Source organism: Dipteris shenzhenensis, chromosome 4, assembly GCF_047967505.1.
Source record: "Dipteris shenzhenensis isolate YYH24624 ecotype China chromosome 4, Dip_SZ_1.0, whole genome shotgun sequence".
NCBI classification, from domain to species: domain Eukaryota; kingdom Viridiplantae; phylum Streptophyta; class Polypodiopsida; order Gleicheniales; family Dipteridaceae; genus Dipteris; species Dipteris shenzhenensis.
In genome coordinates this window covers 3,918,398-3,943,926 of record NC_141599.1, presented here as the reverse complement: position 1 = coordinate 3,943,926, position 25,529 = coordinate 3,918,398, and the positions used below count along the sequence as shown (strand labels likewise).

General features: G+C 45.6%; 1 protein-coding gene across 2 annotated transcripts in view; it reads left to right on the top strand.

Moving 5' to 3' along the window:
• The window catches only part of EMB1873 (porphyromonas-type peptidyl-arginine deiminase family protein), a 57,959-nt gene that overhangs the window by 12,732 nt on the left and 19,698 nt on the right, over nucleotides 1-25,529 (top strand). For both annotated transcript variants that reach the window (XR_015540862.1, XM_087373298.1), the window contains exon 7: nucleotides 9,775-9,909. Coding sequence is in view for 1 of the 2 variants with exons in the window: in XM_087373298.1 (XP_087229424.1) it covers nucleotides 9,775-9,909 (135 nt within the window). In the remaining variant the exon portion in view is untranslated. The remainder of the gene's footprint in view (nucleotides 1-9,774; nucleotides 9,910-25,529) is intronic.

The following is a 25,529-nucleotide window of genomic DNA, read 5'->3' as shown; positions in this document are numbered from 1 at the left end:
CGTGCCATATGGACAAAAAGATGGAACTGGTTTCATAAACCAATCCATATTGTTTCCTACATGGTGCATCCATTGTACAAGCAGGAAAGTCATTGGTCCGATATTGTTCTTATGAATGGATGGACATCCTATGTGGATACAGTTATCCCCTCTGAAGAGCAAGGAATGTGAGTACTAACTTCTAAGTATCTTGATTCTTGATTCTAGTATATTGTACGATCAATTAGCTTTTACTTGCAACCCCTTTTGACTCTGGCATGCATGCCTTTAAAGTCTACTTTATGAATCATTATCCTAATTCCTATCTAACACTAAAGCAATGTCCATGACTCGTCTTATAGGATTGAAAGAGAGTCTGTCCTCTATGTTCATGACCGTAGCACATTTCAGGCAAGATGTGGCTATGAGTCTAGAGCAAAGGAAATTTGCTGTATCATGGTGGGAGATAAATGGGCGACTTACTTCCACTTTGCAAAGATTAGCTCTTCGAGTTTTATCATAGGATTGTACTAGTGGATCAGTTGAGCGCATATGGAGCATATGTGCGGACATCCATACTAAGACAAGAAATTTGCTGTATGAAAGGAAATTTGCTGTATCATGATGGGAGATAAATGGGCGACTTACTTCCACTTTGCGAAGATTAGCTCTTCGAGTTTTATCACAGGATTGTACTAGTGGATCAGCTGAGCGCATATGGAGCATATGTGCGGACATCCATACTAAGAAAAGAAATAGGTAATCCAACTTATAAGTTATGAATGGTTGGATGCATTTCTTGAGTCTTGAGTCTTCTCCAATTTGACGAACCATGACTAATTAGAATCTAGATGCATTTTCAATCTTGTTTTAGTTCAAAATATTTACGTTTTATGTGATGTATCATGTTACAGATTGAGCACATCACAGCTTGATAGGTTGGTCTATGTAAATGCCAACCTTCGTCTCTTGGAGCGGTTCAAAGACAAAGAAAGTACCAGTGGGGCTGAAGGGGCTGAAGTGTTACATTGGAAGGTGAAAGAGGTTGATCCTGAAGTTCTAAGAAAGCTTGAGCGAGGCTTGGCTCGAGGGGAGAATATTGATATATCATTCATCCAAAGGCGCAGCGATGAGGATATAGCATATGATTTCCTTTGAGAGGATGAGGCACGCTTTGGACGCGTCACACGTTCGCAATCAAGGGTTATTGCACAAGCATCTACTAGTGCACCACCCTTGATTGCAAGCATTGGCACTTCATCTTCACCAGGCTGTTATAGACGCTGACGAGATCATGGTCGTACCCTTGCTACTAGTGGTCATAGTAGTGATTCCTTTGAGGAGATGGTAGCAAGGGTAGAGGAGGAAGAGAGTTCCGATGGCACAGAATCCACAGATGAAGATGCAGATAGTGATAGTAAACTTGGTAGAGAGAGTAGTGAGCACTGAGTAGTTCCAAATTATGATTTGTTATCACTCATGCTACTCATTTTTGGAACTTTGAAGCTTGAGCTTACAACTCATCACTTTGGGAACTTATTATTTCATATGTCTATTTTGGGAATTTATATTTACTTGACATTTTGGAAAGTAATGACTCATATATCTAGATTCAAATTTCAATGAATCAATGATGTTCATATCTCTAGATGCTAGAATTCAATGTCCAATGTCAATATGCTTTTAAGTTTTGACTCCATAAATATTAATTGGTCTAAATTTGAAACTTGAGAAAGGAGACTTGAATTCTGAATGTGTTTGTGTGTTGAATTACCTAGACACTGGGTGTCTTGACTAAGGACTTGACACTTGTATTTCTCTTTGTTTACTCTAAACTTGAATATAACATGTCTTATCTGCCCCTATCCTTGTATATATTAAGTATCATTTCGAAACCTATCCGTTTCGTCTGAAGATTCGAAACGAAACGTGTCGAAACCTCGAAACAACAAAACGGACGAAACTTTTTTTGTGACTATGATAGGATCTAGGGTTTTCCAGCCCTGGTGACCTATCTTTTGTGGATACTGGGTAGAAGAAGGCTTGCTTTTTGTCTGCTTTTTCTGTTCCCTGATTTGTTGTTGGCTAGTTATTGCGTTTGGGTTCCTTTCCTCTCGAAGAAAGGTTGATTTATGCTGTTGGGCAGTGGCCAGAGAGGCTATAGATTGAGGCAACCTGTTTGGAAGTGCTTTGTTGATTAATTGCACCAGAGTTTGACTATTGAGGGCTTTATCTTGAAGTTGTTCAGCCGTGTCTGGCTGGTTGGGCACTTGGTTGTGCAATTGCAGGTATGGCATAGACAGTGGATGCTTTTGGGGTCTCTGTTGCATGCTTTGGTTGGCTGAGGACAGAGGGTTGTCTAGTAATTGGATGCCATTTCATTGTTCGGAGTTGAGCAGGGAATTACAGGGTGGGCTAGACGGGGAGTTTGCGGGCATTGGTTTGCTTGTGGTGCAGCTTCCCAGAGACCTTTGTAATCAGCGGCTTGGCTTCAAATGAATGTTAAATAAACAATGTTAAATAAACACCGCAAGGGGCGTCAACTTTTGGGGCCAATCGGTGTCCTTGTATCTGAGTAGGAGCGCTCTAGCTCCCTTGTGATTTGATTTGTGGTGCAAAATTATTTGTCAATTTACTGTGTATGCTGTAATTAAGTGGATCCTACCACCCTCTACGTTGTTGAGGCTGGTTTCACTATCAGATGGCTCTTTGCTTGACATCATTTTGACTAGGTACAACTACCTTGCCATTATGTTTTAGCATACCATCTGCTATGGTATATCTTGCATAAGTTTAGCCTTTTCTAGATGCTAGGTCATCTATTTCCTGGGGTTTGATCACATTAGCCTTAGGCCAAAGGCTCTGGACAAACTCTTTCACTTTTTGAGTTTTCCTAATCTTGGTCATTAGAGCACTCTCTAATACCGTGGAACTCATATTATGCATAATGCATGACAAATGCATGGGAAATCTTGTTCTTCTTCCGTCTCCTAGAATGAACCGTCATATTAAGCTCTTGCATGTGCCGTGCCCACCTAGCTTGGCCGCCACTCAAGTCAGGCTGTTTTACTTTAGACTATGGTGATCTAAATCCACGTAAACTCTGAACCATACAACTAATGCCTCCATGCTTTCAAAGCATGAATAACAACGTACAACTCTTGTTCATGAGTTTGCCAATTGGGAGGGAGAAAGCTTCTTGGTTTCAAAGGCCACCGACTTCTTGGAGAAGAACCGCCCCTACCGCAATGCCACTTGCATTGGTTACTTTGTGCTCACCACTAGCTTCTTCATTTTTGACTATTCATCGTACCCAATGAAGACACACCTCTTGCTTCCAATTTAGTCTTGTCTGCTTTGTTCATATGCACGCATGCATCAGAACTGAAAATTCTTAAATGAGAAAGAAGGGGCTTCGTACCAAAATACGTTTCGTATGCAGTCTTCCCTTCCACCGCTTTGTTTTTTGTTCTATTCAGGATGTGGACAGCCATGTAAATTGCCTCACCCGAAAAATATTTGGGAAGCTTCCTCCCTCTAGCATATACAAGCGCAATTTAGTGATTGTCTGGTTCTTTCTTTCAGCCACCCATTATGTTTGGATGTGTGTGCCGTACTCAGTTGTCTTTTGATCCCTTGCTTCCTGCAATATGCGTCGAAAGCCTTTGAGGCAAATTCTCCCCCCCCTGGTCAGTTCTAAAGGTCTTGATCTTCTTCCCTGACTCTCTCGACCACCCATGCATTCCACTCTTGGAACTTGGTGAAGGCTTGAGATTCCTTAGCAATCCAATAAATCCACATCATTCTGCTAAAATTATCAACGAAGGTGATATAGTACCCGGCTCTTGAGAGTGATGTCATGGACATATTTCCACATATATTTGAGTGCAGCAACTCAAGTGGAACTTTGGCTCGCTGCATAACCTCCTATAGGAAAGTCTCCTGGTGTTGCTTGCCATTCATGCACACTTGGCAAAAATCGCATTGTCTGCAATATGTGAAGTCCATGCAAAAGTCCTGCCCTTTTCATCTCTGAAAGAGTTGCATGGCTCATATGCCCGAACCTTCCGTGCCAAAACTTTAAATTTCCTATATCTACTTGAGCCATCAAGGCCTTGATCTTTTATAGTCCATGCTCCTCTGTTGCTCTTGCCAGCATTTTTCCCATTTCTTTGAACAAATCAGCATTCTTCCAGCATCGAATTTAGCCTTCATCTTGTTCTTTGTTATCTGGCTGACGACTAAAGGTTCTTCAATAGATTTGTAGCGTAAAGAACATTCAACTAAGCGCTTCCTGCTGTACGGAATGGTCACATGTGAATCCGGATGTGCAAGTTGTAGTTCCTTGAACCAATTCGTGTTGTTGGGCATGTGTTTGGAGGCTCCACTGTCCACATACTAGTCATCATTGTTCTCACTCATTTTGTGAGCTAAGCAGTGCTCAATGACCAAAAAGAGCTCCTCTTTCGCCATGTTCGCCAAGTCTAACTTTGACTCCTCCTTGGACTTGTTGCCTTCCTTTCGCTTTTGATTTGCCTTCTTCTGGTAGCCTTCGCTATGTGGCTTGGCTTCTCACAATAGAAACATTTCCGATCCCAGTTCCTCTTCTTCTTGTCTCCATTGTCATCTGACCCCTTTTGAGTCATTGTCGTCTTTGGGCTTGCCTTTTCCAAGCTTAACCTTTCTGCCTTAACCTCTTGCAAGGCCGGCCTTGTCACGAGATCTGTCAAATTTCTATTCCATAGTTTCTTCTTGCAGGAAAATGGACACTACTTCAAAAGTGACTAGTGCCGACCGCTGCCCTGCAATCATGGTCGTGCCGAAACCCTTGTAGTTTTCTCAGGAGCATGCTAAGCAAGAGCCTAGCCATTCAGGCTGAATCCGTCATTTGGCCAACTGTTGAGAGTTTGATCTCTCATAAGCTTCATCTTGGTGACGTGCTCTTGAATCGATTCCCCTCATCCATATGCATGTTGTAGAGCTCTGTTTCAATATCAAAGATCCTTGCGACATTGTTCACTTCCTACATGTCCTTGAGGATGGTCCATGCACCAAAGGAAGTATCCGCAACCTGAATTTGTGGGAGAATAGAACTTGTAGGTGCCAATAATGGTGGCTAGGGCCTCCGCATCATGCGTCAACAATTCTCTTACCGCCACTGGATCTACTGGTGTCACAACCCCAGCCCGCATTTGTGGTGGGCTGTGGCATCGCCTTGACTCCAGTTGTGATCTCCAAAATGAACCTCACCACAAGGTGGCTCCGGAATTTCATCTTCTAGAGGGGATAATCTGAACCATCAAGCTTTCTTGGTTCCCCAAAGCTTGAGATTGGTTATCGAACAGCCATGATGAGGATGTGACAGGCTGAGGAGGGGAAATCGTCCTTCTCTGCACAAAACTCAGAAATCGTCCTCCTGAAACTGGGTCATCTCGTTCTCCTTCCTTCAGGCCTGAAGGGTATCAGGAGTTGCTGATGAGGCTCTGTTTAGGGACTGTTTCGACAGCAATCCTAGCACAGCAGAATAAACTTAAAGCACTCACCTTCCCCTCCCTCATAAACAGCAGCAAACACTCACTGAAACTTGGCACTTTTTGTCACAGGCATCCACAAGCCTGTGGCCATGCTACTAGTTCCAGTGTGGACAGCCAGGTCAAGTGCCACGCAGGCATCCGTACAGCCATTCAGGCAGCCTTGCACAGCTAGCAATCAACACACAGTCAACAAACAATCAATGCCACATCATCGCAGGTCAAAAAACACAGAGGCGTTGACGTTTTTAACCGACATGGTCAACGTTCGGCTTTGATCAAGCTGGCCAGGCTGACCTAAAAATAGTAGCCCTTGGCCCTCATTCTTCATCCACTCCTCAGGCCTTCAAGCCTTCAGAGAAGCAGAGCCTAGGTCTCCCCGCAGCAGACCAGCAGGGTAGCCTTAGCCTCTTCAGGTATCTAGTGAGGATTCACCTCCTCTAGGTAATCTAGTCTTCTAGTTTTGCAGTGAGGGTTTCAGCCCCTTCATATAGTTGTAGTACCAAAGCATTGACAAAGCAGTGCCAAAGCGTTGTCAAGGATTTAACAAAGCAGTGCCAAAGCACATGCAAAGCACAAGCAAAGCAGTCACAAAAGAAAGTAGTGCCAAAGCATTCACAAAGAGTGCCAAAGCATTGACAAAGCAGTGCCAAAGAACATGCAAAGAACAAACAAAGCAGTCATAAATAGAAAGCAGTGCCAAAGCATTGTTCTATGTCCTCTTCGGAGGTCCGCTACATTCTCTTCCTCTGATTCTTTCACTCAGCATCCACATCATCAATTTGTGTATTGAGTGCATCATCTTGTAGTTGCAGTTAGTATTGAGCAGGAGAGAGAGTGAGGATAGTCTATCTTCCGCTACATTGGTATCAGAGCTTCAGATTCTTTCCTGAGATAGAGGGTTATCCTTTTTTTTTGTTGGTATTTTGTATTTTGTTCCTACCCTGGACTAGTGGTAGTACCATGCTCCATTAGCCGCTCCCTCTCTTACTCCATCGCGCATCGGGCTGGCTCTCGTCTTCACCCGTAGGTCTTTACACCTTGCGGCATGAGGGGAAAGTTCGTTTCAAGGAGTCGGGAGGTTCAGGTCAATCAGGGACAGCCCCATCGTTTATGGTCCAGACAAGATCCGGTAAGGACAGCATGAGCACCAGTGAGCAGTCCAACACGGGGGGGAGGGTTCAATGCCTCCACCACCACCCCCACCCCCACCCCCACCCCCACCATAGAATCCTGCAGGCACTTCCCATGCCTGCCATGACAGCCATGTTGCAAGCTATGATATAGATGGAGCAACAACAGTCCGAGGCTCTCTTCACCCGCATGACCCATCTTCAAGAGATGCGGGAAGATCGTGAGTAGGCTGATAGCGAGTGCGAAAGGCTAGCTCGGGAGGCAAAAGCAGAACGCGATTGGGAGGCTTGGGAAGCAAAACAAGAATGCGATTGAGAGGCTCGGGAAGCCAAGGAACTTCGGGAACGCGAGGCTTAGGAGGCCAAGGAGCTCCGAGAACGTACCGCTCGAGAAGAGAAGGAAGAACGAGATTGGCAACTTCTCATTTCTCTACTCCGACCAGCGGGGGGAGAAAAGGAGAGACTTCCACCTCCAGCCAAGCCTTCCTTTCCGGGGAAGCTGAACTTCACATGCTACGATGGTAAGGAGGAACCCTTAGTGTTGACTTCAAGGATCAATCAGTTTGAAAGCTGTTTTTTAGTGATGCCTATGAAGGACAACGTACCTCATAGGCGAGGCGGTCACCTGGTGGCTCAAGTGGCAGAAGGATCACTATGATGCAGACGAGGACACACCTTTCTACAGTTGGACGGAATTCGTGAAAAATTTTCGATCACGTTCTTGCCACTGCAGTACTTGGGCAGGCTCTAGAGTCAATTCTATGAGCTACGCTAGGGAGACATCGAGATGGTGAATTATTATGCCAATAAGTTCACTTAGGTGTTTATATAGTTGCAGTTGGAGGACAGTCAAAAGCTGAGCAAATTTCTCCATGGGCTGCGTACAGACATCCAGTGGTATGTTAGAAGTTTCAGGTCATGGGATTATGAGAGTGCTTTCGAGCTTGTTTAGAACTTTGAGCTCATGCACAAGGGTCAAGTATCCACGCAGGCCAACAGTAAGAAGTCCCAGAATTTCACGCCAAGTGATGGTGGGAATGGGCAGCAAAAGAAGAGCTGGATGGCGAAGGACAGCAACGGCTATGGCGGGTACTTGGATACAGCGACACGAGCACTCTGTGCCAAGGAGAACCGATGCTTCCATTGTCATGTGTCGGGCCATAATCAGAAAGATTGCCCGCATTACCAGAAGCCTCTAAGAGGAGGAACCGTGTCAAGTGGTTCAACAATAGCTTCAACAACCTCAGTGGTCATTGAGGAGCTTGAAGCTCAGCAGAAGGGGGAGCCTTGTTAGTTTCCTAATACGTTTCAGTTTTATGGACATGTCGGTGATCAGAAGGGCCTTATCTTGGCAGACTCAGGCAGTTCAAGGACATCATCTCCACCAAAGCAGCTCAGAAGGCTCAGTTGCCTCTTACGCCAACGAAACAGGTCAGCAGATAGAGAGCAATATGTAGCTTCAGCCACTCTGAAGGTCTCAGGGTGGGCACTAGTTCGAAGTCCGACCAGATTATCAGCACCAAGGCTTGGATGTCAAAATCCCAGGCCATGGGTCCAAGTTCATCTATTGGAGTAAGGGTGTTCCACCTCGACCTTTGATATTAGTCATTCAAGGGGTTCGAGACCGGCGCCATCGAGACAAAGTCGTACAGCAGGATACATGATTACAGTGGGCAACACGGTTGCAACAAGACCAGGATGCCTCTCTCAAACCCAATCTTCCTCCGTCCCTATCACCCATATGCACCGAGGAAAACCACATGAAGCAGCATCTTGTAGCATTAACCCACAGCCAATATCCTTATCAGAAGTTAGCACCAGACCCGGGAATTCAGTTCCTACAGATCAGGCTTCATGAACTAAGACACTTCCGGATTCATGAACCAGGCATTCAGATCAGGATTTATCATCCAGGTATAGAAGTAAGCCCAAAGCTTTGCGGAAAGCTTCAACCTTTTCTTTGGGTAGAGCCTTGGTGAAAAGAAATGCAACATTTTGATGTGTAGGACATTAGATTAAACTGATCTCTGTTGCATGCAATCTCTCTCTGACATATTGAGAATGTATCTCAATGTACTTCATGTGAGCATGAAACACATGATTCCGTGCTACTGCAATAGCACACTGACTGTTAGTGGGAGTGGGAGTATATGGCTACAAACCATTGTGAGGATTAGCCATCAATCTCCAGAGCCGTACACAGGCTGCCTTGTACTTAGCTTCACATGATGATGTCACCACAGTGGATTGTTTCTTGCTCTTCCAAGAAATGCATGAACTGCCAATAAAGAAACAATGCCACTGGTTGAATGTCTGGTATAATAATCCCTAGCACAATCTGAATCATTGAAAGCATGCAAATTAGAGTCTTCCCCCTGGCATAAGAGACAGAGTGCCCTGCTAATACCTGAAACCATGCTTTACAGCATTCCAATGCTGTGTCTTTGGGCTGTGGATATACCTGCTGAATTGGGATTCACTGAACTGATATTTGGACAGGTATTGTAAAGATTCAATAGCCTGGCTGTATGTAACACCATCGAATGGTTCACCTGGACAGCCTCATCCAAGGCTCCACTGGAGTAGAATTGGGCTTGCAATCCTTAAAATTGAACCTTTGTAACAGTCCCTATGTATACTCGGACTGTTTGAGGACAATCCCCTCATCTCATTGCAAATAAATCGAATACAAAGATAGTAAAGTAAAAGCTCCAGATCAGACATTGCAGATGAGCTTCAAGGTCATTCTTGAAATTTTCTCTTCACTTATGCTTGTGAGCAGCATAACATCCACATAAAAGATGACAATCTGCAAATCCCTTTTGTCCTTGAAATATAAGGTACTTTCAGTTGGACTATCCTGTAGACCCTAAATGGTCAAATATGTATGAATCGTTCTTATACCAAGTCCATGGGGCTTGTTTGAGATATATTCACAGTGGCTTTCTTGGTTTGTTAAGGTCTCTTTCCATATGTGGCGTATTGCATTGTGAGTCTGTGTTTTTCATTGCATGGACTTGTTTGACAGCAAAGGAATGTCGTGTAGTTTTAAGATGTGTGATATATTCACAGTGACTTTCCTGGTTTGTTAAGGTTGTGTATTCATTACGAGTCTATGTTTTTAATTGCAGGGACTTGTTTGACAACCAAGGAATGCTTGTTAAACCCTAATCGCAATCCGTCTTTGACACAAGAACAAATTGAAGGTCATTTGAGGGATAACTTGGGAGTGGAGAAGGTCATTTGGCTGCCCTATGGTCTTTATGGTATGCTTTCCCTGCTCTCTCCTTAAATAGCTAGAGTGCTCTACATGGTTATGGTGTTTATTGGATACCTTTTGTGATGAAATGAGTCTCAAGTCTCAATGTTGTTTCTTAACCTTTTGCCTCAACAAAATTTGGGTCAGCAAAACATATGATAGAATATTATGGATTGCAAAATATGGGATCTACTTACATTATGTTTAGTCTAGATAAATCTTATTTGGTCGCATTGTTTTTCTGGGGTAAAGGTTTTTCCTATTGCATGATCGCTTGCACTAGTTTCTAGGAAAATAAGTTTGTGAGGTATAACAATCTTTAATGAAGGCTGTTGAGCAATTGCTTTTTTTATTGTGTTAAAACTCCCCAAATATAAGGTACTTTATTTGAGGTCAATGCAATTAATGGTGAGACAATATCAAAGTACTCTCTAACATGTCTTTTGTAGAACTAAACAAACCCTAAAGATGTTCGTAAAGCTGTGACGTTCTTAGGACTTGCCACACTAAAATGGCAGCTACCTTCGTTGGATCCCATTTCAACCCCATTAGGAGTTATAATGAACTCGAGATATTTTAATTTGACCATACATCGTACGGTCTTCTTTTTATTAACAAAGAGAAAAGACTAGCTTGTCTCAAAGTACTGAACACTTTCCTTAAGAATTCCCTATGTTGAACAACACTTTTGCTATAGGTTAAGATTGTCCAATAAAGTGTACTACAACGTTTCCTATATACGGGCATAGTGAGTCACTCATCAACATGATAAATGTAGTTGGAGAATTTTAAAGTCCAAATGACATTATGGTTGAATCTGCTTTTGAATGCAGTAGATACACATCTTGAGCTGACTTTTGATCTGATAGTAGCCACACTTTAGATCGGTCTTGCTAAAGATCATGGCTCCATATAACCCATCTGAAAAATTATCAATTCGGATACCTATTTTAAATGGTGATATTATTCAAACTTAAATAATTGATACACATTGAAAAGTGTCATCTTTCTTTTTCTTTAATATCATCAGTGAAGTAAAAGGTGAGAAACTGGTTGAATTTGCCTTAGCTTGAGATCTTCTTCTAGTTGTCTTCAAGCCTTAGCTTCCTTTGTAAAGCTTTAGCCTATAAGGAGGACTATTTGTCCTAGGAACAAGTTCAATTTTATGTTGGAGATTTCTTTCCTAAGATAACCCATAAGGCTAATTCATCTTTAAAACAAAAAGAATCTTGGTAACCAAAGAATTCATCTAGGGTAGCCAAAGAATCTTTTGATGTATCCTCACACGACTCAACATACATCCTACAAATAAATAAAAACTCACATGGAGTTTCCTCAATCTTCATACTCAGATTAAAGACCATGAGATAAATTCATTTCATTTGTTAACACATATGGCACACCATTAGATATAGATGAGGCATGTGTTTCTGCTAATAGTGTTGGGTTTGGGGATGAGAGAAGAACACCAAAATGTGAAGTTGTATTGAGAATGCAAGTGTTCTGTTACAAAGAATAGTCAAAATGAGGAATGTGTCCTCTACAAAGGGAACTAGCCCTAATACTAACCCTGGGGACAAAAATCTCCTAATTGGAGGGAAAAGTGCCCCAAGGAGTGTTCACACACGTGCTTATCATCCAGCAATCCACCTTGTAGTGGTAATGTGAACATGTATAGAGAAATTGATCAATCACCAAAAGAAAATAAGCCAAAAGCTTTAAATGTTTCTTTGGGGAAAATACGCTTAACTGCTTGCCAATGCTTAGTACTGGGACTGTGCATAAACTTACTGACTTGGGAAACAACAAACTGAATAGCGCTGGTGTAGTATTGCACAGATAGATAAGACAACTACCTTCTTGGCTAGACATACACCCATATCATAGGGCTCTCCTACATCATAAATACTCATCTTGAGCTAAGGTTCCACAGAAACAGAAATGGGAAAGCTTCAAGTGTTTCTTTGGGAAAATATGCTTACTGCTTGCCAATGCTTAGTGCCGGGACGTGCGTAAACTTATTGGCTTGGGAAACAACAAACTGAATATCTATAGATAAGACAACCAACTGCTTGGCTAGACATACACCCATATCATAGAGGGAAAAATATGCTTAACTACTTGCCAATGCTTAGTGCCTGGACGTGCCTATGTGGTCTAGTGTTGCACAGATAGATAAGACAACCAACTTCTTGGCTAGACATACACCTATATCATAGAGCTCTCCTCCATTATAAATACTCATCTTGAGCTTAGGTCCCACAGAAGTAGAAATGTGCTTGCAGTCCTAAAAGGCCAAACTTGTGCAGGAGCTTCTGTATTATTTGAACTGAAGCAACACTATTCCTTCATTTGAGTGCACAAACTCTATGGCCAAGTAATAGTGCGAATGACCTAGATTTGACATCTCAAATGTTTGCCGTAAATTAGCTTTGAAAGCTGAGATGGTCCTGATTATTACCAGTCAGCACCATATAATTCACACACAGAATGAGCACAAGTAGACTGTAGAACACCGTGATCCTTTTTAATATATAGGGACGTGAAAAGAAGGCCTCAGCCACATTACAATGCATCTATGAAAGTGGGGATGTGAAGGAATCGCAGAAAAGCACTACCAACATGCTTGGAGATCAACCACACACAGATTAGCACTATTTTCTAATTGGCTGAAGCACCATGCCTACAAGAGCAGGAGTAGAAGACACATGGGGCAAACTAGCTTTAGAGACAGCCATGGCAGCCCTCTCTACAGGGACAGCTCACAAGGGCACTACAGAGGTACTCATATGCCTCAACAAAATCTGCCTCGTGTTGATAGAAAAAATAGACAGTTTGGAGGCCACCAATGTGGCCCTATTGGCTGAGAAAGCGCACGCATGTGGACAAAACACTGGCTGAGATTCGGAAACAAGGTGGGAAGGTACAAGAGGAATGGAGGAAGGAGAAGGCCAAGAAAGAAGAATGGGAGAAGGAGAGAGCAGAATGGGAAAATGAGAAGACCAAGCTACAAGACCAAGTACACACATTGGGGACTGAGTTACAACAAATGAAGGGCAAACAAATAACATCAGATGGTGGCTGCAAAGTTATGGATGAGCTCAAAGCAGAAAATGCAGCTCTTAAGAAAGAGATGGAGGCCATGCAGACTACCATGAATGGTAAGCATGCTGAGTTTGCACAACAGCTCAACAAGGGGAAAAAAGTGATGCTTGAATGGACAGAAGTTGTCAAAAAGGGATCGGCAGCTCCCAAAAAAGAACTCATTTCTGAGACACTTGAGGAAGAGAAGAGAAGGTCCAGTAAAGGAACGAATATTCTAGTTAGAGGTTTCACAGTGGGAGACACGCCAATGGCTAATGCTCAAGCCCGATATGCCAAGATGGGAGTCAACCTCACATGTGAGGCAGCTTGGAGGGTCAGGAAGACGGAGATACAAACAAGACCGTTAGTGCTGAAACTCCGGACTGCAACTGATACCTTATGAGCATGCGAGCATCCTTGAAGGGGACCAAGATCTACTTGGATGATGACCTCACCCTTCTATAGCAGGAACATAGAAGGGAAGGCATGACACGGGTCATGGCAGCAAGGGAAGCAGGGAAATGGGCTGCCTACAGGGATGGCAAAGTGATTATTCAAGAAAGAGTTGAGAGAGGGGATAAGGGAGAAGGGGAGAAGGAAGAGGGGGAACTATGACAGTGTCAGAGCCAGGAGGGGAGTGCACAAAACATGCTGAGTATGGCTGTATGGAACTGTAATGGTACACTTTGGTCCGACCCAGGTGGCTTCTCGGAGACATACACAGGTAAAGACATCATCTTCTACACTGAGACACATGAGAGCCTAGAGAGAGGGCTGCCCACGGTGATAGGGTACATTTGGGAGCCTGCTCATAGGAGAGAACTGAGGAGAAAGAAAGAAAGTTTATTACTACACTGAGACACATGAGAGCCTAGAGAGAGGGCTGCCCACGGTGATAGGGTACATTTGGGAGCCTGCTCATAGGAGAGAATTGAGGAGAAAGAAAGAAAGTTTATTAAAGTCTTTGGAAGACCGATGGGTCTATGAGACTCTGAAAAACCTGGTACAAACGAGCTGTGGTGGTGGAGCTACTAAACGAGCATCTATACCAATGCAAATGCAAAAAATGCAGAATGTCAGTACTAAATCCTAAGTACAACATAGTCATGTTAAGTCGGTAGTCGGCTATCTCATCATCATCATCACCATCAAGACATCAGGGTGGATGAGGCAATGGGGGCATGAAATCGGCGATAGAGTGCTGTCGGCCACTCAAAGGTGCAGCCCTGGCATGTCTCCTGCATAGTTTCCACGCGTTTCGGAAACGGGGGTGCGGAGCACGACGGGAAACGGCGTTTCGGAGTTTCGGCCTCCGAGAGGAAACGGGGAAAGGGAGTTTCGGTTTTAGGGTTTAATACATACATATGTAATTAATAAAAACATTACAAAAGCTTGAAAAATAGTAAATACATCTTTGCTCAAGTTCAATATAAATCTATGATTTATTACATCAATCATTCAAATTTCAATGTCAAAGACTCAAATGATAGATCAAAATTCAGAAATGACAACTATAGGCTCAAGGCTCAAGCCTCAAAAGAGTCAATGCAAAACAAGATCCATCATCCATAATCCATATGTAATAGACTATAGTAAATACAAAACATGATTAAAAAATATCCATGTGGCTGGCAGCAGCTGCTCAATGCTGGAGCCTGGCATGACAAAATCCTAGACCTAAGTGCTCCAAAAATCACTCATCAAGATCATCCATGGAGGAGTCACGTGTCTCCTCCATGGTTATAGAAACCCTGGAAAAAACAGAAAAACGGAAATGCCGTTTCCGAGGACGAAAACGTTTCCAAAACGTTTCGACGTTTCGCCCAAGCCGAAACGGCGTTTCTGGAAACTATGGTCTCCTGGTCATAGCTCTGCGTCTAACTAGGGCTATTGTGACCCCCGTCAGACGAGACCTGACTTTAAACATGGAGGGGATGTCCCCAAGTGTGATCTGTGTGTCAACCCTCTGTCTGAGCTATCGGGTCACAGGCTCTGGGTCACGGTCATGTCAAGGCCTCATCCCGTGGGAGTCCATGTGATATGGCTGGAAAAACTCTGTGATAGAGCTCTGAGAGGGATCAGCCAAGGAAGAAGTTTGCTCCTGTCTCCGTGCTCGAAGTATCCTTTCGCGGTGTTTGAGTGTCTCATGAACGAAACCTGCCAAACATCACTGGTTCTCCCTAGGTAGTCGCTCTTCTCCACCGCTCTCGATACGAAGTCTATGTGAAGAGACCCAGAACTGCCCAAGAGAGATCCTCAGTGAGTGGGGTAAGTAAATCTGAGTGTCCCCTGGTGGGTCAATGAAACCCTCCGTTGGCTCTGGAGTACGAGGCTCTCGAGATAGTGGAGTACGAGGCTTTGGAGGTGTAGCTGGCCTTTTCAAAACACACTTGAGACCACTCATATCTGTGGTATGAAGAGAGGAACATGCACGTCACATGTGGATATGAGTACAGCTACTAGATGCCTGACCGATCTTCATTGTAGTATGCTATTTCCCTCCACACACATCATCATATGCCCATGATGTCACTATAGAGGGGCTTAGTCCTTATGAGACGATACATGATGGTATCATAGAGTTCTCCAGACAGGGAGACACCCTCCTTCTGGGGGATTTCAATGCAAGGATGAGGGATAGGCAAGTGGGCTTACTTGACTTCACATATGAGAGAGACCCCCACATGATGCCAGAGTTAGATGCAATTGAACTTGGGATTTGGAGACTTTCAAGGCAAGTGGGCTTACTTGACTTCACATATGAGAGAGACCCCCACATGATGCCAGAGTTAGGTGCAATAGAACTTGGGATTCGGAGACTTTCTGCAGATACTTCACATGTGGCAGCATACAGACGACACCTGCTTCAGTTGGGAGCTGTCCACGACCTCATCATCTACAATGGCCTTTAGAGATGGCCATCATTTGAGGGATTCACATGTTTCTCCCATGGAGGCGGGACTAGCACAATGGACTACCTACTAGGTCCATTGGCTTTTGTCTCATGGATACATGACCTCAGTATACCCCCTCCCCCCTGCCACTTGGAGCCGACCACTCATATCTGGCCTTTGATGTTCTTGCTACTACACCAGTCACAGGGAGAGTTCCTACCACTACCCGTACCCAGATCCACTTTGATCGTGTCCTTGATCTAGTGTATGTGTGTCACTTAGCCAGAGAGCTTCCAACCTTATTGGAGGGTGATTTAGACCTCACCCACGCCTCAGCGGATGCGTCAATTTTACGAGCAAAAACCTATGAGCAGGTTTATCCGAGCGTGTTTTTCAAGAGATTTTTAAAAATGTTTTTCTTTAGGAAACATGGTTTTTACACTTTTATTTTCACTAGAACTAGATCCCTTTATCATAAAAATATACAGACTAGTCACTCATTCATTTTTACACAACATAATTTTCTTATTTAGAGACATCCCTTTGTACCCCTGTTATTACCTTAAAAAAGTGTTGATTCCTTTAAGAAACATTCCTCATAATCACTCTCAATGTAATAATACTATGCATATATAATTACTTATTAACACATTTATATCATATGGCAATATCTTTTTAGTGTTTTTATAGCATATTTATGGACATGTTTCTAAAGAAGTTTAAATTACTATAAATAAGTATTAACTTGGGCTTATATATCACTCTCATAAAATACATGTAATATTTAATACTATATATGAAAGATTTTTCAAAATATAACTCCATAGATGTGCTCAAATGGGGTGTTCCGATCAATTTGAGTGGTTGAATGACTATATTTGGACATTGGATATGAAAGTTATGTCACTTTTAAAAGTGCTGTCCAAGGTAGTTTCGCCAGCGAAACTACCTTGGGAGACTTGCTTCAAAGGGGTTTCGCTGGCGAAACTACCTGGATGGCTTGCTTCAATGAGTTTTCTTTGAAGAAACTCTTTCATGAAGATAGGTTGAGAGAGGGTTTTCAATGTCACCCCCTATTAAGTAAAAGTTGTAAGAAGGATCATAAGGGAATTTTCATAGAGAAGTCTACTCTACATGTGGGTTTCTTCAAAAGCCATCCCATTATGCTCTCACCATTCCTACAGATTCACCTAAAGATTTTTGTATAAAATAGGCATTGCTATAATACTTTGCATATTTCTAAGTGAAACTATGTTTTCTTCTGATCGATTTTTGCCATATTTATGCATAGTTGGAAGCTTTTTTTTTCCTTCGCTCGGACGCTCGGAAGATTTCGCTCAGAAAATGCTCGTCCTCCGCCTCAGCCATCCTTGTCACAGTGATACAAGATGTTGCCACTAGATCCTTTCCTACGACCCGATCTCCACGGATACGAGATGGGAAGATGCCTCAAAACCCTTGGTTTGATGATGAGTGCAGAGAGATGCGAGACCACCTCACATGGGAACGAGCCTTGGGCCAATTGACGTCACATGAGGCACACGGGATCTTTCAGCGGTTGATACGCCACAAGAGACGAGCCTTTGTCACACACAGGATGGATGAGATCATCAGATCATTTCGGGAGGGAGACCCGACCACTAGTGGGTGGGGATTCCTTTCAGAGGGGAAGCCACCCATCCCCATCATTGATCCGGGCGTGTGGCACACTTAATGCATGCTCCCTATATGATGTCTCGAGGCAGACACCGCTAGACATGTCCTCTATGCCCAGGCCCACTACTTGTCATCTATTGACTACGCAGAATGTGTGGGCTGCACTTCGCTGGCTCCACAACCGGAAAGCACAGGATCACGAGGGCCTTTGGACAGAGCACTTCCCACATGGGCAGGAGGTTCTAGCACCAATCCTTGCACGCAAAGCACAGGATCACGAGGGCCTTCGGACAGAGCACTTTGCACATGGGCAGGAGGTTCTAGCACTGATCCTTGCACATATGTTTAACCTTGCAGTTTGTCACGACTTCCAACCAGCATGTAGCACCACCACTATCGTACCGATACACAAAGCAGGAGACCTCATGGACACCGGGAACTATCGCACCCTCATGATTGGCCACACACTGGCCAAGATCTATGGATCGGTACTAGAGAGAGAGATCAGCAGTGATACAGAGGCACGGGGGCATCAAGCACTAGGGCAGACATGATTCATGAGGCAACACTCTACTCTAGACCACATTCACTTTGAGGGCTATCATTGAGGAGACGAGGTTCAGGCAGAGTCTACACATCCTTCGTAGACTTTCGAAAGGCCTTCGACACTGTTCCACGATCCCGCATGATCAAGAGACTACAGGAGATGCAGATCCCAGAGATGCTGATTTGTGGTGTGATGAGCTTATATGAGTCAGTCAGAAGTAGGGTCCGTGCTTCAGGCGGTCTATCGGATTGGGTCGAGAGCACCATTGGGGTGAAGTAGGGCTGCCCTCTCTCACCGACTCTCTTTGGACTCTACATTGATGAGATAACATCTTTCATAGATCGCCTAGGGAGCGAGGGTTCATTACTAGGTGATCTCCTCATACAGATATTGTTATATATTGATGATATAGTCCTTATATCCTCTTTGGCGGAGGGGCTACAAAGAGATCTAGAGGCATTAGAGGTGTTTTGCAGAGAGAGAGATCTAACGGTCAACCTTGGGAAAACTAAGGTTATAATCTTTAACACCTCACAAGCAGTGACTCGCCCACTTAGTTTCATCTATCGTGGTGATCCAGTGGAGATAGTGCAGTCGTACACATATTTGGGAGCAGTCTTCACAGGACCCATCTTCACGATGAAACATGCAGTCCAGGCACGGCTCACACGAGGGCATAGTGCTTTGGCTAGACTAGAGCGACAGTGTTTCTAGGCGCATTTCCAGGATCCACCGACGAATGGCTGGCTTTTTGACACACTGGTGCGAAGGACTGTCATGTATGCAGCACCTTTCTGGGGGTGCGATCTTCCAAGGACAGGTTGGAGGAGCTTCGAGCGGCTATAGGTGGGGATGGGATCCAGGATGATCTGATGTAAGCCCTCAGTTCCACATGAGATAGTACAGGCAGCCCTCAGTTCCACATGAGATAGTAGAGGCAGAGTTCGCTATGACACCTCTCCAGGTTGATGCCATCTTTTAGACAGTGACTTTCATCCACAGAGTCTAGGACTTTTTCCACTGGAGACTTCCAAGGTTGGTCCTAGAGTCATCCAAACGACTTGCAAAGAGTGGGGCAGACACATGGTATGCACGCATATCCACATGGCTTGTCAGGCATGGTATCCAGATGGATAGGCTTCCCCCCTTTCAGGTAATCATGGATGCACCTTCTGAGTCGATCCCGCAAGATGAGATCAAACGTATCATACGGTTAGACCTCCTCCAGCTTCACACATTTTGGACTTGGGGGGAGGACCAGGAGCTCCCCACCAAGATCCAGTTTTATCACGACCACTTCCTGAGAGTATTGGAGGAGGGATTCATTATTAGACCCCAGTATCTCGAGGATAGAGGAGTCTCCCATGCACTGAGGATTGCCATTGTTCAAATGCGGGTTTCGTCCCATCAGTTGAGGATCGAGGCAAGGAGAGCAGCGGGTATACCTAGAGAGCAGCGGGTCTGCACGCTATGTACGCTGGGGGCGGTTGAGACAGAGGAGCATTTTCTTTGTGTTTGCCTAGCCTACTACAAGATTCTGGGATGCTACCACTGTCTCTACCTAGAGGGGAGTGGCTTCGGCCCTTTGTCATGATTGACACATTTCCATGACCGGGTCTGTACGGGCTTTATCTAATGGAGATGCGTCGACACAGGGAGACACTTTTGCGATGATCAGAGAGCAACAGGGGATGGTCAGACTACTACAGGACATAGAGGATGACCGGGCAGAGCAACACGTCACAGACTTCTATACATTTGAGTCAGTTCCTGGACACAGTGGAGTGGAGGAGGAGCTAGCCGATATGCGAGTACTCTGGATGAGCAGGTGGCACAGTACCACCGAGAGAGGGGCGCAGAGACCACATGCGCGACAGAGAGCCCCCAGAGTATACACTCTATTGAGGTCCGACCGATCATAGCTTTCCTCAGGGGAGACTGACTGATACGAGGGGTCACTCTAGACATAGCCTAGAGAGTCCAAAGAGCGAGGAGACCGCGTCCCCCACTACAGCGCGAGACATCTTGACAGACATAGATATGAGACATCTTCACAGCCCACCAGAGCCATCATTGTACCAGGCTTCAGTTTCGTCCCAACGCTTGGATAGATTGATTGATCTGGCCCACTATGTGATTGTAGTTTCCTTTTTCTATGATTAGGATTTTGTTGGCATAGATTAGTACACTCAGCAAGGGTCCTAGCATACCCTTTGCTTCAGCCCATTGAGGCTTGTATGAGCTCGCTTTTTGTGTACTTTGTCCCATAGGCCCGTGAGGCCTCCCGTGGACGTTAATATTTCTTTCTTTCTTTCTCTCTCAATTGGACTGTTTCTGAATTTTTGGCTGACCAAGTAGGCACGTATGCTTTCATACCAAGCTATGGGAACATTATCCTTTGGTGAAGGTGAAGGGCGTGGGCGAGAGGGAGGAGTTGCATCGTAGGCCTCTATCTTGAGAATGAGCTGCCCTTGAATCTTGTAGCTTGGGAGGTTGGGTTGACGGAGAAGGCGTTGATAAGGAAAAAAAAGGAAAGACAACCAGGAATTATGTACTTCACCACGTCAGATAGCTGAGACTTCATAGGGATCAGCTGCAATGTGGGCTCGTAGATGATGAGCTTATGCACCAGATTCCAGAGTATGTATCTTTGTACTAGGCACCGAGACAAACCCCCACAAAAACTGACTGAACATGGATCACACAGACTCAGAGAGAACCAAAAGACTACACAACCCGAAACAGATAAACTTAGAACTGAACTTCGCCCCCAAAACTCAGAGAACAGTCAGCCTCAGAATACTATGAACCCACAGCCCACACCCCTAAGCTTCCATCAAGAACAACAGCTCGTAATTCTCACAAAGCTGCAATAGTGCCACCTACAATCCTTCAGATGATCTAAACCAGACCATGCATTCTCTGTATCAGCTCACGTGCAAACGATGACCGTCATGCGTGTGTGGTAGCCATGCTCAGCCAACTACAAACAGCTCGCTATCTCTGGAGGTCTCCAGCACCAAGGTCTTCTCAGCGCACACAAGTTCACAAAACTCCTTGGTCAAAAGCGTCTCTACCACTAGGGTTCCTTCCCTGAAGCAGCTGCTGCTCCCCGCTCCTCCTGCTGCCCTCCCCTCGACTCCCCTCCTTGCTGCCTCCTCCCTCCCCTCCCTCCCTACCTGCTGCCCTTCCCTTCCCCTCTCCTCCCCTCTCCTTCCCCCCTGCGCTGCTGCTGCGCTATCCCCCCCGTGCTGCTGCCTGCGCTGCCCCCCACCCGCTGCTGCCTGTGCTGGCCCCCTCCCCGCGCTGCTGCCTACGCTGCCCCCCCCAGCTGCTGCTCCCGCTTCACCCCCCCCCCCCCCCCCCCTTCCTTCTTCTCCTCTCCCCCCCTCCTTCTCTCCTCCCCTCCCTCTCTCCTCTTCACTCCTTCCCCTCTCCTCCTGCTGTCCCCTTCCCTTCTCTCCCTTGCTGCCCTCCCTCTCCCCCCTTCTTCAACCTCCCTCCTCCTTCAACCTACCCCCTTCTTCTTCTGACCGGCTCTCTCTCCTCTCTCCCTCCTTCCTTCACCCTCTCTCTTCAGGCGTACCCCCATTGTTTGGGGGTCTAATGGGCATCAGGACAGCGGACGGAGTTTTTTTTGTGTGTGTTTGAGTCGGCCTTCCCTGCCTCAATTGACGAATTGGCACCCATTCAGTCAATCTGTTACCGCACACACCGGCCACGAGAATCGTCACATTTTCAAAAGAAGAGCTGCAGTAGTTGCAAAAGGACTTGGAGCATGAGTATTCCACGACTCTCTTCGCACGCATCTTTGGTTCACACCCCTCCAGATCACAGGCTAGAGATTGGATGCTTGCGGTGCTTCCCTAGGAGCTCGCCCCCCACCTTACAGATGTTCGTTTGTTGGGATGAGGTTTCTTTCAGGTGTGCCTAGATTCCCCGGACGTCACGAGACTTGCTACAGGCTGGGTTTCTATTTCTAGGCTACAGGAGGATTTTTTAATTTTCCTTTCAACTGGGCTTTGACCGAATTGAAGAGGATAAGTAAGGACTTTTTGTTTTCATCAGGTTCCTTGGTCTCCCCTCAGTTTATCACCGGCTTCTTTTAGTTATTGGCGACATGGGTGGTGTGGTAGCATAGATCCCCCCTCTTCCTAGCGAGCCCTCTTCGGCTGTTGAGGCGGTCAGGATGGATGGGGTACCCAGGGTTAGGTTCATTGTCTAGAACCCTAATATTTCAGATGACCACATTATGCTACAGCGACCTGATGGGTCATTCTTTCGCCAAAGATTTGAGGTTGCAGGTCGGCAGGACCAATGCAGGATTTGCAAATCCTCGGGGCACTTCGCCAGAGATTGCCCAAAGAAGAAAAAGAGGTCCAGAAAGCAATTAGCTCGTACTAACTTACGACAGAGAGCAGGAGTAGGACCTACCGCTCCACAGGCACCGCCTCAGACACGAGCTCCCCCTCCTCATAGGGTTGCTTGAGTCCCTCCTGCACCCCGCACCACCTCTGGCCCACAGTGGATAAGGTCCTCTACTTTAGATCATACTTCCACCGCTTCGGAGGCATCCTTCTTGGAGCCTCGGGAGGCTAATGCCTTGGAGCCTAGTGTTCAGGAGCCTTCTTCCACTCCACCCCAAGATCAGGCTGTACCTCCATCAGCAGCCCAGGTTGTTGGCACCTCGTCCGCATCACTTCTTGATCAGGACCCAGTACATGTGCCTCCTTTCGTGGATAGAGAGAAGGGGGTCTTACATTCTCTCCCTGCTTCGGTAGGAATCCTTCGGACCCCCTCCCCAGGACTGGCTCAGCAGAACTCCTTTTCCGCTCTTGAGAACCTCTCTGACCTCCTAGATGATGATTTTGTACCTTTCACTTTCGGAGAGCCAGTTATCGGCATCCCTATCGAGAGATCTTTCTCTCTCTCACTTGTGGACTTTCCTCCCCTTGGACCTCGTGTGTATGGCAGGAGGTCAGCTCCGGTGGAGGGTTCTTTTTCCGCCACCAGGTCGGGTAAGGTATTCCAATCCACTTCCTCACGCCGATGAGGATAGCCAGTTGGAATATACAGGGATTGGGTAGCATCCCTCATCGCCGTCACAGATAGCTGATCAGGAATCAGCTTCATCTAGGTGTGTTGGGTGGTTCCTTAGAGATTATTTTTCTTCAAGAACACAAATTGGATGCTAGAGATTGCTCCAAGTCAGGTAAGCTACTTTCAGGCCGGACTTTTTGGCTTCCTGCCTTGGGAACCAGAGGAGGTACATGCATATCAGTTTCACATTCTATTCTTCCTCTGGTCATTGGACACGGTACCATCACCTCCTCCAAGGCCCAGTGGATTTTACTTTTGATTGACGGACGTAAGGTTGGTTTTTTCAACCTCTACGCTCCGAACAACAGAGGGGACCGTGTTCTTTTTTGGAAAGAGTTGCTCTCGTGGGCTGACATTGCAGATTCGTGGATTATTGGAGGTGACTTCAACATGGTTGAGGCACCATCTGATAAGCAAGGGGGCAAAGAAGGTGGTATTCATTCCCTCGAGAGAGCAGCTTGGGATGCCTTCTTGTTCAGGTTCAGTGGCAGAGATGTTTGGTCAGATGATACATTTCATATTCAGTCTCAGTCACTTTTGTTTTCATGGTTGAACCGTAGGGTACAAATACCTATCCATGCTCGGATTGAGAGATTCTATGTGGATGACTGGGCTCTTGATAGAGGGGGGACATTTTGCATTGCACCTGGTGTTTCCACCTCCAACCATTTTCCGGTAGTTTTGTCTATCTCAGAGTCCCATCTGAGAGGACGGTCTCAAAGTATCAAGATCCCCAATGCCTTATACACAGATGAGACTCTCATAGAGGCAGTCTTGGAGATCTGGGTTTCTCACTTGCAGGGGGGGTGGCCGATCCTTCACATGTGGCCACCATACTTGCCAGTATTAGTGACCTTTATCACTCTGTCGCTAGTGCTCGGCAAGGTGAGGTACTCAGGCGGGAGATTGGTATCTGCCGGCAGTTGGCAGCCTTGCAGAGGGAGGAGCAAAGACGACCTTCATATGCTTGGATACAGGAGTGCCTTGCTGTAGCAAGGGCGCTCACTTGCAGACATTGCTTGATCAGAGAGCAGAGTATGCCTTTCATGCATGGGAGTCCTTTTGGATATAGATGGGAGGGAGAGTCAATAAACACTTTTTCTCTACACTTGGTCCCAGACATAGTAGAGAGAGTGTGAGGCAGCTTATTGACTTTGACGGCGTTTTGTAGTCTCATCCGGATACCGTCATGCACTTAGCGACATATTTTTATGCCTCCCTTCTTTCTGCAGATCCTGACACACATGAGATGTAGTTTGGCAGAGTTTACGCGTGTTGGTCACACCAGAGATGATATGCTCACTTGATGCACACTTTACCAACACAGAGTTCAGAACTGCTCTCTCCGCCCTTCATAAGGGCAAGTGCCCTAGTTCCGATGGTCTTACTCCATCTTTTTTTACAGCCTTTTGGGATATGATAGGTGATCGTATTACTTCAGCCCTGCAGGGCATTTGGGACTCGGGTGAGATGCCTGACTCACTAACTGAGGGACTCATACACCTTATCGCAAAAGGTGGCAACAGGAATTTTGTATCCCATTGGAGACCCATCACTCTTTTGGGCACTCTATACAAACTCCATGCTAAGGCGATCAGCATTCGATTGCAGCCCCTTCTTCCAGACCTCATCCATGATGCTTAGACATGGTAGGAGCATATTTGATAACATCTTTTTCTTTGGTGAAGCCACAAAGTGGGCTATGCAGAGCAGGCAGAGGTTGGCAGTTCTACTCTTGGACTTTTATAAAGCCTATGACCAAGTAGATTGGGGTTTTCTTGAGGGCACTCTTCTACGATTTGGATTTTCAAATGCACGGATTAGAGGGGTGGCCTCCCTTTACAGATCAGCCCACAGCCAGGTTTTGATCGGAGCGGTAAGGGGTGACAGGTTTCAGATTTCCAGTTCAGTTCGTTAGGGACGCCCTTTAGCCCCCTCCCTCTTTCTTTTTATGAGTATCTTCCTACGATCTCAGGCTGATCTTTATGGGCTGAGATTGCCCTTGAGACAGGAGTAGGAGCTTCTTGACTGTGAGTTGGCTGATGACACTGCTATTTTTATTGAGGCCTCTTTGCAGTCACTTGATTCTTTCTGGATAGCCTTGGATATCTTTTGCTCAGCTGCAGGGGGCACACATTAACTGGCATAAATCCTTTGGCTTTTGGATCAGTGATGAGGACACTCCAAGCGGGGGAGTTGACATTGGCTTTTCCTGGATTCAAAGGGGTGTTCCTGTCAGGTATTTGGGATGCCAGGTAGGATTGGGCATCTCTCCAGCACAACAGTTTGCCCCAGTACTAGAGAGTATAAGGAAAAAGCTCATTTTTTGGAGCTCAGCCAAACTCG